This window comes from Hyperolius riggenbachi, chromosome 2 (assembly GCF_040937935.1).
Source record: "Hyperolius riggenbachi isolate aHypRig1 chromosome 2, aHypRig1.pri, whole genome shotgun sequence".
NCBI classification, from domain to species: Eukaryota; Metazoa; Chordata; class Amphibia; order Anura; family Hyperoliidae; genus Hyperolius; species Hyperolius riggenbachi.
In genome coordinates this window covers 59,792,853-59,811,428 of record NC_090647.1, presented here as the reverse complement: position 1 = coordinate 59,811,428, position 18,576 = coordinate 59,792,853, and the positions used below count along the sequence as shown (strand labels likewise).

Genomic DNA, 18,576 nt, shown 5'->3' with positions numbered 1-18,576 from the left:
GCCAGGAGGATCATATTGCCCTGCAATCACAGTGCCTGCAAAGTTACTGAGCTGTGCTGAGCTGAGCCAAAAGTTTCCAATGTGATCACTGTGCACAACTACGGAACAGACAGCCTGTAATGGGCAGCACACTGTAGCCAGTATGTGTGCTCTACACATATCTGGCAGTGGCACCCATGTCCCCTCTACCTGTCCCTGCAAGGCTGGCTCCCCTGAGTCCCCTCCAACAGAGCGATCCATCTCTGCTCTGCTTCCAGGACCCCGCTGCCCGCTGAGAGGGGGCGTGTCGCTCCTGGTCCCGCCCCCTTTTGCGATCCGAATCACTCATTTTGATGATTCGGATGTTCGACTCACAAAATAGATTCGGATCAAAGATCCGAATCGTTTATGATCCGGACAACACTATGATGCAGATGCGCTGATGATGAGTGTGGGATCCTCTGTCAGACTGGTATGTGATTATATAATTAATGGGATCGGGAGGGGTGGTCAGCCAGGATCAGATTAGTGATATCTGTATGGCGAGATCACGTGCTGTGATAGCTGGGGACGGGAGGTGACGTCACACGCACATGGAGGCAATAACAGTGTGATCTCCTGTGCTGGCCTGTCCTCCTATGATCAGAGCTGTCACCCAGTGCATCTGTAGGAAGTCACAGTAATCCTATGATGTGACCTTGTTGTTGTTATTAACAACTATAAAAGACATTCACCATACACTAAATACATTGGAAGTTTACTCTGAGATTGTTATCTGAAAAAAAGATACTTACCTATGAAGAGGTGTCCGCTTCCCCCACCCTTGCCAAGCATGGACCTCCCCTGGAACATCTCCAACTAGAGCTTGTCAGATATTATGGTGGGTGCACTCCCTGTCGTGTTATTGTGGAGGAGCTGTCGCACTGGTGTGGGTGCAGCACAGCCACACACTCATGCATGGCAGGGAGCATGGACATGGACATAAAGGGTTGGTGGTCTGGAGGAGGACACGGGATGCCGTTGGAGGATCCAGAGGCTTCCCTCTTCCTAGTTTTTGGGCCTGGGGCAGCTGCAGCACAAGAGAGCAGGGATGGGATCACGAGTCCGGAAGGATTTCCGTAAGGATTTAAGAATTCGTAATTAAAATGAGCTGTAATTGCCGCAGCTGTGTCAGCTGGATAATAAGGGGTTATTTACCCACAATTCCCGCCATCCTGCCTGTGCTCCAGATAGCTTGCACGTGTCCTATTGGACGCGTTGAAAGCCTCACCACGGCGCACTTCTTTCTTCCGGCTTGAAGGAGGAAGTGCGCGCAGTGAGGCTTGCAACACGACCAATAGGACGCGTGCAAGCTATCTGGAGCACAGGCATGATGGTGGGAATTGTGGGTGAATAATCCCTTAACATGCAGCCGCACAGCTGCGGCAATTACAAATTTGAGTCCTTACGGACTCGTGATTACTTGTGAGCCCATCTCTGTAATGCTGGATACACACCATGCGTTTCCGCGTTCGATGCGGCCGTCGATACGTGTCGATTCAATTATTTCCGACATGTCCGGTTCAAGCTTCGATGGATTGTTAGGTCGATTTGCCATACTTTACATGGCATTCGACCTAAAAATCATCGAAATTCGTTCGGAAATAATCGAATTGACGCGTATCGACGGCCGCGTGTGACGCGGAAACTCATGGTGTGTATCCAGCAAAAGAGAGCAGCTGGCCACCTGAGTAATCAATTTCCAGCTGGAAACAATAGATCCAGCATGCTCGAAATCTCTTGCTCAGGGCTCAGTCTGGTGCGTGACGGCTTTCAAAATGATGCGATGATTGAAGGCCCCCAGTCCCCCCCCACTCCCTCATGTAATGTCGCCGTCCCCGCGGCCCATGAGTTTGGAAGCAACTCCTTGCTTGTATTATCTTCTCTCCATTGCCTGTACCCTGTGACCCCCATCTCATGTACTGACGTCATGTACATTAGACAGGTCATGGATTACAGACGCCCTGGGCGATGGAGAGGAGACAGTATTTAATAGGTTGTAAGCCTATTTGGCAGGGCCTTCCCTGCCCATGTGCACTGATCCCTTCGCCTATCGCCTCACGCCTCCAGTGAGGGGATAGGCGGAGGGATCAGTGGAAACTACTTTCCCCTTTAATTTAATTTAAAAAAGAAGCATTTTTTTTCTATTGGAATAAGATGTTCCAGTCATACTGCCCCTTCATCTTGCCACAGATTGCCACTGAAGAACGGGTAAATAGGTGGCAAAGGGGCAAATTTATCCTCAATTTCTAAATAGGGCCCCGATTTCAGATTTAATAATTGTTTTGCTTTACACACAACTTCCAGTATACTTGGGTACAAGTGATTGATGGTCTCCTTTGCAGGGCTGTGGAGTCCGTACAAAAATCATCTGACTCCTCAGTTTATGAAATCTCCGACTCTGACTCCTTAGTCTAGTTTTTACAAAGGCTTTGGATTTGGTTCAAAAAATCATCTGACTCCCAACTCCTCAGTTTATGAAACCACCGACTCCAGGAACCCAAAATTGCTCCGACTCCACAGCCCTGTCCTTTTGTACATCTCATATCTCGTCAGGAGATCCCAAACCCGCTCTCTCCACTCCTCATACCACCTCCCCGCCTTAAAGCAGTAGGATTAGCCATACGATGCCAGGGAAAAAAACACATATATAAGTAGATAAATACTTGATCTACATACATAACACGTATTATACTGTCCAAGTTTTGATTTCAGTGAATGTTATATAGTAAATGACGAGAATTCTGTTCCTGGTGGGGGCCATGTCTTTTGCCCGCAGTTAAGGCTAACTCGTGATGTCATTTCTGCCCTTTACTTTTTTTCTTGTCTCCTCCAATCGCTGAGTCACCTCAGCCTTGCTTGTAAACACGAGTGAGTAGGGGATTAGGTTTCAGATGAGCAGCTGGCAGGGAAATAAAGGAAAGAGGAGGAATACATTATAGATAAAAAGAACCCCCAGCATGCAATTCTTTGGCACCGACTACTAAAGGGCCAGTGCTCCTGAGGCATGTGATAACTCCAAATCATAAGAGCAGAAAAAGTTTTGAAAGTTTTGAATGCAGGATTAGCATCTTTATCACTTAATACACTCAGACCAGTTGCTGTTGAAATTTGATTTTTATGGTGTCAATACCGCTTTAAGAGTCCGTCTCCCCCACCTTTTAGATTGTAAGCCTATTTGGCAGGGCCTTCCTCCCCATGTGCACTTCTCCACTACCATATGGATTTAGTGAGCCCTATGCAATTAACTTTTTCTCTTGAGTTTTGTCTTATGAGATAATTTTTCATCTTCAATTTAAAATAACTTTACAGCACTTTGTAATGGAAAAAAGTACCAAAAAGTCGATGAAAAAGAATGATCACATTTTTTTTTCATTATTTGCTGGTGGTTTGAAAGGCATATTATTTCAGTGTTCTCCCCAGAAATATTTTCCAGCCGGGTGGCATGAAAAAGTAGCCGGGTGGGGAAGTAAGGTTACGCAGGGTGCTGCTGGGTCAGAAAGTAAGGAAACGCTGAAAGGAGAGTGAGGGTCATACTGGCTGGGGAATCGCACTGGCTGGGGAGAGGTCAGCATCACACTGAGTGCTACTGGGTGGGACGATAACTTGTTCAAGAAACAAAAATCGCATTGCGAATACTCACAAAATGCTGTATGCAGTGCATTTCTGATTTTCATACAAATCGCAACTGCAGTGTGAATGCCACCATAGGGCAGCTTTGTCATAGCGATTCTCTGTTCGCTGGCGTTCAGCAAAGCTCTAAGGATTCCCTGAAAAGCACCTGTGTGAATGGGGCCTTAGTGCCATAGCCCCATCATCACATATATGACCTGACACCATTCACCATCCCTGCATGCAATGTATGTTACTCCTGCTGCTGCACACACTAGTTGCAGAGGAGTGCTGACTTTAAAGCTGATCACACAGGCAGGCGACATGAGTGGTGAGAACTCCAGCGAAGACTTTGCAAAAGCCATGCTAGTTTAAAGGGGAACTGAAGTGAGAAGAATATGGAGGCTGCTATATTTATTTCCTTTTAAACAATACACATTGCATGGCAGCCCTGCTGATCTACTTGGCTGCAGTAGTGTCTCAATCAGACAAGAAACAGGCATGCAGCTAATCTTGTCAGATCTGACAACAATGTCAGAAACACCTGATCTGCTGCATGCTTGTTCAGGGGCTATGGCTAAAAGTATTATAGGCAAAGGCTCAGCGAGGCTGTCGGGTAAATAAAGATGGCAGCCTCCTTATACCTCTCACTACAGTTGTTCTGTACAGCACAGTGATTTGTGAACATACAAGTAGTCTGTCTGAACTCAATGGATGTATGTCTTTCTCAACCTAAATAACTAACTGCTGAGACAAAAAAAAAGGCTAAACTTGATGTAAAATGCTGAACTAAACTTTTTGCCATTGCCCATACTGAAAGCTAGATAATACAGCGATGGAACTGAACTGAACAATTTGGGGTTAATAGCTAGCAAACCAAGTGTCAGCTTGTGATAAAGTGCAGAGACACAGGAGGCAGAATGAAAGCTGCCTTTTACAGCCTCTGTAAACCACTTAGGCCCCGTTCACACTTGCGGTTTTGCTAAAACCGCACCGGATGTCCGGACCGCACCGGAGCCGGATCGGACCTGAACCGTACGGTTCCTGTCCGGATCCGGTCCGGATCCGGTCCGGTTGCATACGGTTTCCGTGCGGTATGAACACGGTTGCGGTCCGGATCCGGATTCTTAAAGAGATAACAACCTGTATAAATACCTGGGGTTCTGGGAGGTCAGCAGAAGCTCTGGGGTCATTGTTGGAGACAGCTGGACGTGTGGAGACCATCCTTGGATACAGAGACAGCAGTTGGGACCATGGATCCAGTCATTTTTTATGCTTATTACCTGGGAATTCTCTCCTTCCTGTTGTTTACCTACTACTATGTGGGGAGAAGGCGTGCTCCTCGCAGGAGATGGTGGGTGCACCCTCTACTAGCCAGGAGGCAGAGGAAGGGAGAGTTCCAGGCCCTCTACCGGGACCTCAGACGACACCCACAGAAGTTCTACAGCTACACTCGGATGTCTATTCCCCTGTAAGTATATAGGCCTAAATACACCAACCCCCACCATTCCTAAACACCCCACCCTCACCCCCACAACACCTCATCCCTGTATACCTAGCTAAACACACCACCCTGACCCCCACACCCCTGTATACCTAGCTATACACTACACCCCCACCCTCCACAACACTCCCAAACCTCTGTAAACACACCTCCCCCATCCTCCACCCAACACCTTGTCCCACAACATACTTTACAGCTTCTTCCTTTACATCTCCTGACAGGTTTGATACCCTTTTGGAGATGGTGAAGGATGACCTTAGGAAGAAGGATACCACGTTCAGGAGAGCAGTCACACCACAAGAACAACTACTCATCACACTGAGGTATGTAAAAACAAATTTTTTTATTGCAAAAACAACCACTTTCCAACATGGAAACATTCTTCCAACATGGAAGACAAAAAAATAACATATCTATGGTATAGCCCGGTCAGTTTTAAGGAACACCAACCACCAACTTTGTGCTGGAAGAGTTGCAGGGCATAGCTGCCCAAGTGTCTTTCGGGGACACCAGTCCCTAATATTAAAGTGCTTCAAAAACCTAACCACTGGCACAGGACCCTCTGAGCCATGGATGAAGGACACAGGTCAGTGAAAAGGCTAGGCCTCTCACCGACCAGTCAAGGTGTCCTTCATCCATGGCTCCAAGGGTCTTGTGCAAGTGATTAGGAACAAGAACAAAGTGAGGAGCAAGAGGAACCGATGGCAGAGGTGCATGACTACAGGTGCAGTGCAACAGGCACAAGGTTGTGACCCAGGTAGTGTCTTTCGGGGACACCAGGCCCTAATAAATTGAAGTGCTTTAAAAACCTAACCACTGGCACATGACCCTCTGAGCCATGGATGAAGGACACAGGGCAGTGAAAAGGCTAGGCCTCTCACCGACCAGTCAAGGTGTCCTTCATCCATGGCTCCAAGGGTCTTGTGCAAGTGGTTAGGAACAAGAACAAAGTGAGGAGCAAGAGGAACCGATGGCAGAGGTGCATGACTACAGGTGCAGTGCAACAGGCACAAGGTTGTGACCCAGGTAGTGTCTTTCGGGGACACCAGGCCCTAATAAATTGAAGTGCTTTAAAAACCTAACCACTGGCACATGACCCTCTGAGCCATGGATGAAGGACACAGGGCAGTGAAAAGGCTAGGCCTCTCACCGACCAGTCAAGGTGTCCTTCATCCATGGCTCCAAGGGTCTTGTGCAAGTGGTTAGGAACAAGAACAAAGTGAGGAGCAAGAGGAACCGATGGCAGAGGTGCATGACTACAGGTGCAGTGCAACAGGCACAAGGTTGTGACCCAGGTAGTGTCTTTCGGGGACACCAGGCCCTAATAAATTGAAGTGCTTTAAAAACCTAACCACTGGCACATGACCCTCTGAGCCATGGATGAAGGACACAGGGCAGTGAAAAGGCTAGGCCTCTCACCGACCAGTGAAGGTGTCCTTCACCCATGGCTCCAAGGGTCTTGTGCAAGTGATTAGGATCAACAAAGTAAGGAAAAAGAGGAATCAAAGGCACAGGTGCATGACTACAGGTGCAGTGCAACAGGCACAAGGTTGTGACCCAGGTAGTGTCTTTCGGGGACACCAGGCCCTAAATTATTAGTGCTTCTAAAACCTAACGACTGGCACAGGACCCTCTGAGCCATGGATGAAGGACACAGGTCAGTGAAAAGGCTAGGCCTCTCACCGACCAGTGAAGGTGTCCTTCACCCATGGCTCCAAGGGTCTTGTGCAAGTGATTAGGATCAACAAAGTAAGGAACAAGAGGAATCAAAGGCACAGGTGCAGGACTACAGGTGCAGTGCAACAGGCACAAGGTTGTGACCCAGGTAGTGTCTTTCGGGGACACCAGGCCCTAAAGTTCAAGTCCAGCAAAACCAAAAGTTAAAAAGCCCTGTGATGGTATCCTTCCTCCGAGGATCGGAGGTATTCAGAGGAGCATGTCCAGGAACAATTTGACTTTTTTTTTCAAATTGTATCGGCACCACTACTAGAAAAGGTGGGAGTTGCTGCCTGGAAATCTGGACTCTCTTGGGTGCTGGTCGTGGATGAGCTGGACCCTGACAGCGGTGGCCCATATTGACTGCCTCTGTAGCCGGTGTACATCTGTGATGATTGCCAGGTGGGCACCGCTGTTGGTTGTGGGGGTCTAAAAATTGGTGGTTGCAATAATGGCGTGTCCATGTGCTGTTTAATCACCTCCAGCAAATTGGAATGGCACGCCATCAGGTTTTGTGAAGGCACCTTTTCAAGATATGGTATTAGAGACATCACAGTGTGAAAACACGGGTGTGCCTGCAATTTCAGTAGTTCCTTGCTTTGTTGATGCATTTGCTGCATCATGTTCTGCAGCTGGCCCACCGACTGATGATGCTGCGCACGCAGTTGGTCGATTTCTCCTCTGTGCATCTCATGCATCATTTTAAGCTCGTCCCTGTAGTGCCCATGTACAGCGTCGAGCTCACATTGCAGTGTAGTGATGTGGGACTTGTACTGCTCCATGATATGGCCCCTGTCCTCATCTTGCAACTGCCGGGTTATGAGAGTTTGGTGGCTCTGAAGAATCCCGAGAAGTTCGGAGACAGCCCCGGACATCTCGGACTCTGTCTCTCTCCTTGTTGGGGGGAGGGTACCTCGACGCCTCACTGGTGTGGTGGTCCTCACTGGTGGTGTGGCAGCATCTTCCCGTCCTCTGGCCTGTGTCGGGGTTGCCCTGCGCGCTGGTTGTGCTGCAGTCTCTCGGTGCTCCTCACTTTGTTCTTGTTCCCCTGGAGCTTCCATAGCGGTCGATTGTGGAGGTTCAGCTTCTTCCACACTCGGTCCTGCAACCTCAACATCCAAGCTCTCTTCTGCCAAGTCATCATCAAAGGACGGAGTTGTGATTAAGGACTCCCTCCTCCTACTCCTCGCCTCGGGGCAATAGGTTACATCGGCGACGTCATCATCCACCAAGCTCTCCTCACTGCTGAACCGTGCCTCCTGGGTCGGTTCCTCTTGCTCCAAATTGTCTTCAGTCCTGTAGATAAAAAAAATATTTATTGGTGTGCCAAACAGCATGTGGCGTCAATTCACAGAGCTAGCAAACACTAGCAATCACTTTATCACCCGTTTCTACCCAACATTTGATAAAGCTTGTGAGAAAAGTTCGCTAGCCATGGGAATTGAGGCCATAGCAATACATGGCCAAAGGCATGGTAAATGAGCTCTCAGTTCCTGCCCACAGTAGTGGTACTTACAGTCTAGGTTCCAGGCTTGCATTGATGAAAGACAATTGCTTGGCAAATTGGTAGTCTTTTTGTCGCCTTCCCCCGCCACTGCCACTTCGTTCGGCAAGTTTTTTCTTCCGTAGCCATTTCACATATGCATCCCGTATATTGCGCCACCTTGTCTTGTACCTTTCTCCTGTAACGACATGAAAAATTGATTTCGATTATTTCTCTTGTAGGTACATCGCAACTGGACAAACATATACATCGCTACATGTCACATTTCGTATTGGGAAGAGCACGGTGGCAGGCATCGTCGTGAGGACTTCGAGGATCCTTTGGACGCGACTGAGGGCCAGATACATGCCTGTGCCGGACACCACGAAATGGGAGGAGATCGCCCAGGGCTTCTGGACCGAGTGCAAGTTTCCTAATTGTGTTGGCGCACTGGATGGGAAACACATCCGGATTCAGAAACCCGTGGGGAGTGGCAGCCATTATTTCAACTATAAAAAATACTTCAGCATTGTTCTAATGGCAGTGGCAGATGCGGACTACAAGTTTGTGTACGTGGATGTGGGGTCGTACGGTAGTTCCAATGACTCTGGAATTTTCCAGCGTACGACCCTTTGCCGGCTGATGGAGGAAGGCAGACTGCGTCTCCCCCGTGACAGACCCTGGCCTGGGACAAGGGCACCGGCCTACCCCTATGTGTTTGTGGGGGACGAGGCCTTCGCCCTGTCCGACCATGTAATGCGTCCGTACCCAGACAGGGGACTTGATGCCAGCCAGCTACACTTCAATGCTCGGTTGAGCCGTGCAAGGAGAATGGTGGAGTGCACATTTGGGATCCTGGTGTCAAAGTGGAGGGTGTTCCACACGCCCATGCTGCTGAAACCGGGCAACGCAGTTGTCGTGGTGAAGGCAGCATGCATCCTCCACAACTTTGTGCGGCAGGAGGAAAGAGAGACTCCGGAACCCCCGAATGTGCTTCCACTAATGCCCCTGCGGAGGTATGCAACCAGGCCAAGGGTAGTGTCACTGCGGAACAGGGACCAACTGAGACTTTATTTTACCACACCACCTGGACGAGGGTGAATGTTTGGTTTTTAATATGTTTTGTTGAAATGTGTTTATTTTGGAGTTTCAAGTTTGAGTGATTTTAAATGTATTAATTTTTTACAATAAATTGATGTATAATAATTGGTCATTGTGTATGTTTTATGTGAACAGGTGGGGTACATCGCAGGTGGGTGGGATACATCACAGGTGGGTGGGATACATCACAGGTGGGTGGGATACAGCACAGGTGGGTGGGATACAGCACAGGTGGGGTAGAGGTGGGTGGGATACATCACAGGTGGGGTAGAGGTGGGTGGGATACATCACAGGTGGGGTAGAGGTGAGTGGGATACATCACAGGTGGGGTAGAGGTGGGTGGGATACATCACAGGTGGGGTACAGGTGGGTGGGATACATCACAGGTGGGGTACAGGTGGGTGGGATACATCACAGGTGGGGTACAGGTGGGTGGGATACATCACAGGTGGGTGGGATACATCACAGGTGGGTGGGATACATCACAGGTGGGATACATCACAGGTGGGATACATCACAGGTGGGGTACAGGTGGGTGGGATACATCACAGGTGGGCTAGAGGTGGGTGGGATACATCACAGGTGGGGTACTGGTGGGTGGGATACATCACAGGTGGGATACATCACAGGTGGGGTACAGGTGGGTGGGATACATCACAGGTGGGTGGGATACATCACAGGTGGGATACATCACAGGTGGGATACATCACAGGTGGGGTAGAGGTGGGTGGGATACATCACAGGTGGGGTACAGGTGGGTGTGATACATCACAGGTGGGATACATCACAGGTGGGTGGGATACATCACAGGTGGGTGGGATACATCACAGGTGGGTGGGATACATCACAGGTGGGATACATCACAGGTGGGGTACAGGTGGGTGGGATACATCACAGGTGGGTGGGATACAGCACAGGTGGGGTACAGGTGGGTGGGATACATCACAGGTGGGGTAGAGGTGGGTGGGATACATCACAGGTGGGGTACTGGTGGGTGGGATACATCACAGGTGGGATACATCACAGGTGGGGTACAGGTGGGTGTGATACATCACAGGTGGGGTACAGGTGGGTGGGGAACAGGTGGGTGGGCCACGGGTGGGTGGGCAACACGTGGGTGACACAAATCCATAGCAAAAGTTGAATACATCACAAGCTTAAACCACAAGCCCCCCCCCAAAAAAACTTCTAGTCAACATACCCTCTGTGCCTTGCTGTCTCTTGCTCAAGTTCTCAAAGTCCTCCACATACAGCTTGGCAATTTTTTTCCACAGGCCTCTGCATTTTTTGATGTTGCTGTGGTCCGCATCCCCCTTGTCCCACAGGGCTGGTACCTGCTGCACCTGTAGGATGAGGTCTTCTGATGTGTAGGGCCTCACCCCCTCGCTATCAGACAGATCCTGCTCCATATTGCTGCCAAAGAGCTCCAGCATGAAGTCACTGCTGCTCCACTCTGTGAACGCTGGTGCCATGTGGTCCCCATCCAAAATGGCCACCATACCATAGAGTCTGCATAGGAAGTGTGGTACAACATCCGGTTTTTATAGCCAGTGTGTTGTGCGCTCTCCGGTTCTCATTGGTTTCCATTGGCCGGATGCAACATTCCGGCTCCGGTCCGGATACGTCAGCCGGACCAGCCGGACCAAAAAATAGCGCATGTTGGAACGGACGCCGGAGTCCGGATCCGGTCCGGCTCCGGTCCGGACGAAACGGACGCATGTGAACGGTCGCATAGACTTTCATTGCTATGCCGTGCGTCCGTTTCGTCCGGTCCGCATGCGGTCCGGCTCCGGCACGGCGATTCCGGATAGCAACCGCTAATGTGAACCGGGCCTTATCTCTCTCACCGAATGCTCCAGAATAAAGAAACATGTTGATATGTTAATGTGCCACACTTCTTTGAGGTCTCTGACATTCTTGTGACCTGAAGGACCTGGGGAAGGGGACATTGTACATGCTGCTCTGACGGAGAGGAAGAGAAGAGCGTCTGTCCAGTAGCCAGCGGGAGTGACTCACCAAAAGATAACAAATCAAACCGCACATTCTTTTCAGTGCGGACTCCAGCTGAAAGTTCCCTCGGTCTGCCTGTTCCTCTCTCTGCTATGAGATTTCCCCGCCCTTCCACGCTGCTGATAGGAAGGAAGGAGCTGAGGAGGAGGGCGGAGATGGTGTCTCTGCTTGCGTTCCAAGCTGTCATGTCTATCGTGCGGAGGAAAGAATTAATGATGCAGAAAGCGGCCAATCACAGCAGCCGGGCGGGGACAGAGATCTGGTGGGCGCTCCGCCCGGGTAATAGGCTCTGGGGAGAACACTGTATTTATAATTCCATATGGCCTGGTGGCTCTTTTGCTATATGTATTAGTACATTGCTATATCACTATTTTGTGTGCCGTTGTTTAACGTTTGAATGCCCCTGTGCAACTTTGTTTCATTTTGTAATGATTCCCCTATCTATTCTGCAACACTGCAAAATATGTGTATGAAATATAACGTTTTTTAATAATAGTATTGGAACTTTGCATTTTGTGACGCTGCTCCTTGTATTTCCTTATCAGTGAAGGTTTCTCCTATCATATAGACATGGCAAGCGTTTCCAGGACGTATCAAACTAGGCACAAAAGAAAGTCCTCTGAGACCCCTCCAAAGTCCAGGGTGGACTGGAAGCGAACAAAAGTAGACACCGTGTCCCACATACTGGACTCTGATGAGACAACCACTTCTGAAGAAGAAGAGGAAGAATCTGACTCAGAGGACAGTGGCAGCTCCTCCACAACACAAGGTGAAGATCAACAACCATCGCAGGAACCCGCAGACGATGTAGAAGACAACATCAAGACACCCAGGCGAAAGAGCAGGTCTGCCATGATAGGCAGCAGCGACAGCAGCTCAGATAGTGACGAGCCTGGCACAAAAGTCGGAGCCAAACGCTGTCGTGTGATAGATGAAGATGAAGAAGCTCTGAATAAACCCCCTGTAGATGAGGAGACCAAAGCTCAACTCAAGAAACAAAAGAGGAAGGAGAACCTGAAAATGCTTGCTGAGAGAAGACGGTCCCGAAACCAAAGAACCAGCCAAGCATCCGACAAGGTAAACTCATGGGGGCAGATTTATATACAGAAATAGCTACACTGGGCCAGCAATCACGTTTCAGGTGTTGTCAAAAACCTGAGCTGTTCTTGCCTTTTTCATGATTGCTAACTCAGTAAAGGACCAGCCTTTAAAGCGTTGCTATCATATAAATCCGGCATAGATTGACGGTATATCTTGAAATGAATCGGAGCGCTCAGTATATGATTTTACATAAAAAATTGTATTTGCTTATCATACAGCATATATACAAAATATGAAACAGTTCCAAGTAGTGTTTCCTTCTAACAGTATTCCATCGTATCAAGGCTTTATAGCCAAGCGATCATCCTCTTCTAAGCACATTCAAAAAAAGAATATAACAGTTGTGTTATGTAGAATAAGATTAATAGTAGTCTCTTCTGTATCAATAGCTGTGTATCTAGTAGCTGAGTAAAACTTGTAGTAATCTTCTTAAAGTGGAATATAACCCTGCATTTCATCTTTGCACTATAACATTATTTACAGCATATTATATGCAACCAGCATTTTTTTTTTTTTACTAGACCAGCATTGGAAGGGTTACACACAGAGCTTGAAAGTTGAGTGCAGTGAAATGCTGCCGCATCCGAACTTCAGATAATGTTATACTGTGTTTACTTAAAGGGATACTTAAGTCAAAACAAAAAAAAGATTTTTACTCACCTGGGGCATCCCTCAGCCCCCTGAAGCTGTATGGTGCCCTCACAGCCTCGATCCGATCCTCCTGTCCCCGCCGGCGGCTACTTCCGGGTTCGGCGACAGCCGCCGACAGGCTGGGAACGCGAGTGATTCTCCGCGTTCCCAGACGCTATCTCACCCTCTGCTGCTATAGCGTATATGTTATACTTACTATCTACAAAGTATACTTTAAAGCCCTTGAAATTATCCCAGTTAGTGGTAACTCCACAAGGTATACTGTAATGAAAACCAGAGACAACAGATACTTACCTTTTTATACATACCTGGGGCTTCCTACAGCCCCATGGGCACAGATTGCTGTAGCGCTGCCGTAGTCCACTACCTGCAGCTCCGGTACCGGGTCCCGTAACTTCCTCCAGTCGCGGCCAGTCTGAGTAAGAGGAAGTGCCCTCTTTACGTAAATAGCGCACTTCACTTGCGTCAGACTGGCCTCGACTGGAGGAAGGTACAAGACCCGGTACCGGAGCTGCAGGCAGCGGAGGACGGCGGTGTGGGAGCGATCCATGCCCATCTGGGCTGAAGGAAGCCCCAGGTATGTATAAAAAGGTAAGTATCTGTCGTCTCTGGTATACTTTAAAGGAAACCTAAACCGAAGCAAGAAAAAAAAAGTTTCACTTACCTGGGGCTTCTACCAGCCCTCTGCAGCCGCCCTTTACCCGCGCCATCACAGATTGAGTCTCTGGTCCCTTGCTGTCACAGTTTCATTCCTGCCGATTGGCCAGTCAGCAGCTTTGTGCGTCCTTGATCAGTGTCCCACGCATGCGCAGAATGAGAGTTTCTCATTCTGCGCATGCGCAGGACATTCCTGGCGGCGGGAGAATACAATACAATACAATAACATTTCTATAGCGCTTTTCTCCCATAGGACTCAAAGCGATTAGTTGGATAACAGAGGCGCCAAGCAGGATAAAATACTTTAAAATTTCTAAAATAGGGGGCAATGGATGACTTACCTCCCCAATAAGGACACAATGGTATCATCAAAAAACAAAAACAAGTTTTATTCTTACTCCAATAATTTTTGCAACGCGTTTCACGGGTCTACGCCCGCTTCCTCAGGCAATATAAAACAAGGAGCACTGTAAAAAAGCAACAATACCATATGTAGTATACATAGGGACTATGCCATATATTATCACAATAAACAATAAATAAATTAAGAACCTGTATATAAAAACCTGTAAAAAACTAGAGTGCTTCAATAACACAAACACATCTTATGTAATCTGCATGTGGATTATGCGACCAGATGTCATGGTAGGTGTCATAAGACAACCATACACATATACATATACGTGCATTTATATAATTATAAAAAGGATCTTATTTTCTTAAAAAAATTATATCTATTAGATATATATTGTTGCCCCAACATCCAGATGTCATCAAGCCGCATAGATTAGTAACCTGGACCACATCTTTTTGCTGTAAACCACATGTGTTACATAACCATCATCATAATTTGCTGTTATTCAGACTGCCCTATATACGGAATATGTTTTTAGTTGCTATATCCGGTACTTCAATTGAGTCTACATATCCATCTCAATATATATCACATATATCATCATAGGCATCATTATCTACCCAATCCGTCACTATAAATATACATCTGAGGTTGAAGCAATATCCAAAAACCAAGTGGCGCAGATAAAAATTCTCTTACCTAAATGTGTCAGCAAACGTACTTAACGCCTCTGTAACTTGTAGGCGCTCGTAACCTTTCTTATCAAGGCTAACTGTGGGCAGTTATCGGAGGGTAACTTCCGGCGGAAGTGATGTGTATGCTGGGCGTCTAGTATGCGTCCATGCGTCCATGCGTTCTTTCATCCATACGCATCAAAGCGATTAGGCTCTCTCGGATTCAGTAATTGGTAGTAGAATGATCAAGGACACACGCAGCCAGGACCGTGCAGGCGCAGTGGCCATCCACATGGCTGAGTCGGAAAGACCAAAACCTAGTGGCAGCAGGGGACCGGAGACTCGATCTGTGATGGTGCAGGTGCAGAAGGTCTGCAGGGGGCTGGTAGAAGCCCCAGGTTAGTGAAACTTTTTACTTGTTTCAATTTAGGTTCCCTTTAAAAACCTTGAAATTCTCCCAGTTAGTAAAGCTGAATATGGATTTAAGTCTTTCTAATAGTCAGTCACTTGACTCAAACATCTGTGCACAATATATACACCTGCCGGTTTTCATCTTTTCTCGCACACCAGTAAGTGCTGGGGGGGGGAGATGAAAACCAGCAGCGGAGACGTGGTTGATCCCTGTAGCAGCAGAATACGGAAGGTCTCTACCTCCTTGCACTAGAGCATGGAGGTGACCCGGTGTAGCCAGCGACAGCTCTAGTACTGTAATTCCGCCACCACTGCATTGCACCACGTGCAGCGTGGTGTGGGAAAGTCCAACAGTTTGATCCACATTAGGTGACGCAGTGGCGGATTAGGCCGGATCTGGCAACCGTCCGTGCCCTTAGTGACAAGCCCAAATGCGCCCACATAATATTTAAAGTACATGGCGGAGGATGGGGCCGGCGGCAATTAAAGTGTTGGACTTAGCCTGACACTTTGATCTAAAGAAGTTGATGTGCTGGTTTTTATCTGGCAACAGCGCTCCCAGCCATTTTTTGACTTTGGACCTTTGCTGGAAAAGTTCAATGTTGAACAAAGTGCAACATAGGATTGGAAAGGGTTAATACATTTGCACATACTATTATCCTTTGCTGTATACACGGTAGTATGTTTTATGTGGTTTCCTTTTTTCACCTTGTAGGGAAGTGGCAGCGGTGAGGACACGCCCCTTTCTGGAGTAGAAACACTGGCTGAGGAGGAAGACGACATGCAGGATTTCATAGTAGATGATGAGGAGGAGGCTGAAGAAGATGAAGAAGGAAACCGATCAGCCAGATACCAAGACCTGTTCCTAAAGCACAACCTTTCTCAGTGTTAGTATTGCTAAGTAATAATGTAGTTCCACGCTTCTCTGAACAGTCTATTAGAGTTACTGTGTTTTTTGAAATATAAGTTGCTCTGGACTATAAGATAAACCTAAGTTTAGAGGTAAAAATCAAAGAAAAATAGAAAAATACTAAACCTAGGTGCGTCTATAGTTCAGGGGTGTCTTATGCACACCCTCCCCCCCCCCTAACTACACCAACCCCTGCTGCCCCTACCAGTTACACTGCACTACAGTACATTACAAGCTACACTAGACTACACTATCTCCTGCTGTCCTCCCAGCTAAGCTACACTACAATAACCCTGCTGCCCCCACCAGTTACACTGCACTACAGTACATTACAAGCTACACTAGATTCGACTACACTAACTCCTGCTGTCCTCCCAGCTGAGCTACACTACACTAACCCCTGCTGCCCCTACCAGTTACACTGCACTACACACTACACTAACCCCTGCTACCACTACCAGTTACACTGCACTACACACTACATTAACCCCTGCTGCCCCTACCAGTTACACTGCACTACAGTCCATAACAAGCTACACTAGACTACACTAACTCCTGCTGTCCTCCCAGCTAAGCTACACTACAATAACCCTGCTGCCCCCACCAGTTACACTGCACTACAGTACATTACAAGCTACACTAGATTAGACTACACTAACTTCTGCTGTCCTCCCAGCTGAGCTACACTACACTAACCCCTGCTGCCCCTACCAGTTACACTGCACTACACACTACACTAACCCCTGCTACCACTACCAGTCACACTGCACTACACACTACATTAACCCCTGCTGCCCCTACCAGTTACACTGCACTACAGTCCATAACAAGCTACACTAGACTACACTAACTCCTGCTGTCCTCCCAGCTAAGCTACACTACAATAACCCTGCTGCCCCCACCAGTTACACTGCACTACAGTACATTACAAGCTACACTAGATTAGACTACACTAACTCCTGCTGTCCTCCCAGCTGAGCTACACTACACTAATCCCTGCTGCCCCTACCAGTTACACTGCACTACACACTACACTAACCCCTGCTACCACTACCAGTTACACTGCACTACACACTACATTAACCCCTGCTGCCCCTACCAGTTACACTGCACTACAGTCCATAACAAGCTACACTAGACTAGACTACACTAACCCCTGCTGTCCTCCCAGCTAAGCTACACTACAATAACCCTGCTGCCCCCACCAGTTACACTGCACTACAGTACATAACAAGCTACACTAGACTAGACTACACTAACCCCTGCTGTCCTCCCAGCTAAGCTACACTACAATAACCCTGCTGCCCCCACCAGTTACACTAACCCCTGCTGCCCCTACCAGTTACACTACACTACACTAACCCCTGCTGCCCCTACCAGTTACACTGCACTACATACTACACTAACCACTGCTGCCTCAAACCAGTTACACTGCACTACAGTACATTACAAGCTAGACTAGACTACACTAACTCCTGCTGTCCTCCCAGCTAAGCTACACTACACCAACCCCTGCTGCCCCTACCAGTTACACTGCACTACACACTACACTAACCCCTGCTGCCCCTACCAGTTACACTGCACTACACACTACACCAACCCCTGCTGCCCAGCTCTTACCCATCCAGCGTCGTGCTCCTATCTCCCTCGCTCCGAGCCTGCTTTGCCATGCTTTCCTCTTCTCCTTTGAAAAACCTCAGCAATGTTTGAAACGCGTGTTCGATTTTTTTCCCCAATTATGAAATCAAGAAATTTAAAATCTTTTCTACGGTTTTCTGATAATTGTACATAATTTTTCCCCTTTGCCAGTCAAAAAGAAGAGAGAATTCAATCACATTTTTCAATCGAAGGGAAAAAAAAACATTTTTCAACTAAAAAAAACAAAAAACATTTTTCAATACAGCAATCAACACCTTTTGACAGGCAGAAGTGGGGGTGTCTTGACTCCCTGGAGAAAAAGACACAGGAAACAAAAAACGGTAGCCCAATAGCGCATTACGTTTCAACTCAAAAAGTGTCAACATGCAATGTAATTGTACTACTCACAAAGGTGGGTTGCACTGGGGCAACCAACCACAGGAAGCAGGTGGAGACAACAAACCAGACTCTACTCAGGGTGGTCCAGCTCAACCTGGGTGTGGTCGCTCTCCTTGGTAAAAGTGACAGGTTGGCACTATGGGTCAAACCATATGTGGTCTGTCTACACCCCTCCAATAGAGTACGTTGGGGGTTATTAAAAGCACAATTGGGGAAAGAGGTGCCCTGGTTTATATAAAACTAGATGAAAAACCAGTACGATCGAAAAAGGTGAGGTGGCTTACCTCAATGAGATCTTTGTGTAAACAACAAAGAAATTTTAATTTAGCACAGGCA

General features: G+C 47.8%; 1 protein-coding gene across 2 annotated transcripts in view; it reads left to right on the top strand.

The window, feature by feature from the left end:
- The first annotated feature begins 369 nt into the window (after positions 1-369).
- CCDC82 (coiled-coil domain containing 82) overlaps positions 370-18,576 on the top strand; it is a 35,754-nt gene continuing 17,547 nt past the window's right edge. The window contains exons 1-3 of one of the 2 annotated variants that reach the window (XM_068266842.1): positions 370-451; positions 11,990-12,521; positions 16,009-16,180. In XM_068266842.1, coding sequence (XP_068122943.1) covers positions 12,015-12,521; positions 16,009-16,180 — 679 coding nt within the window. In that variant the 5' untranslated portion in view covers positions 370-451; positions 11,990-12,014. The remainder of the gene's footprint in view (positions 452-11,989; positions 12,522-16,008; positions 16,181-18,576) is intronic. The other variant, XM_068266843.1, reaches the window with a different exon arrangement.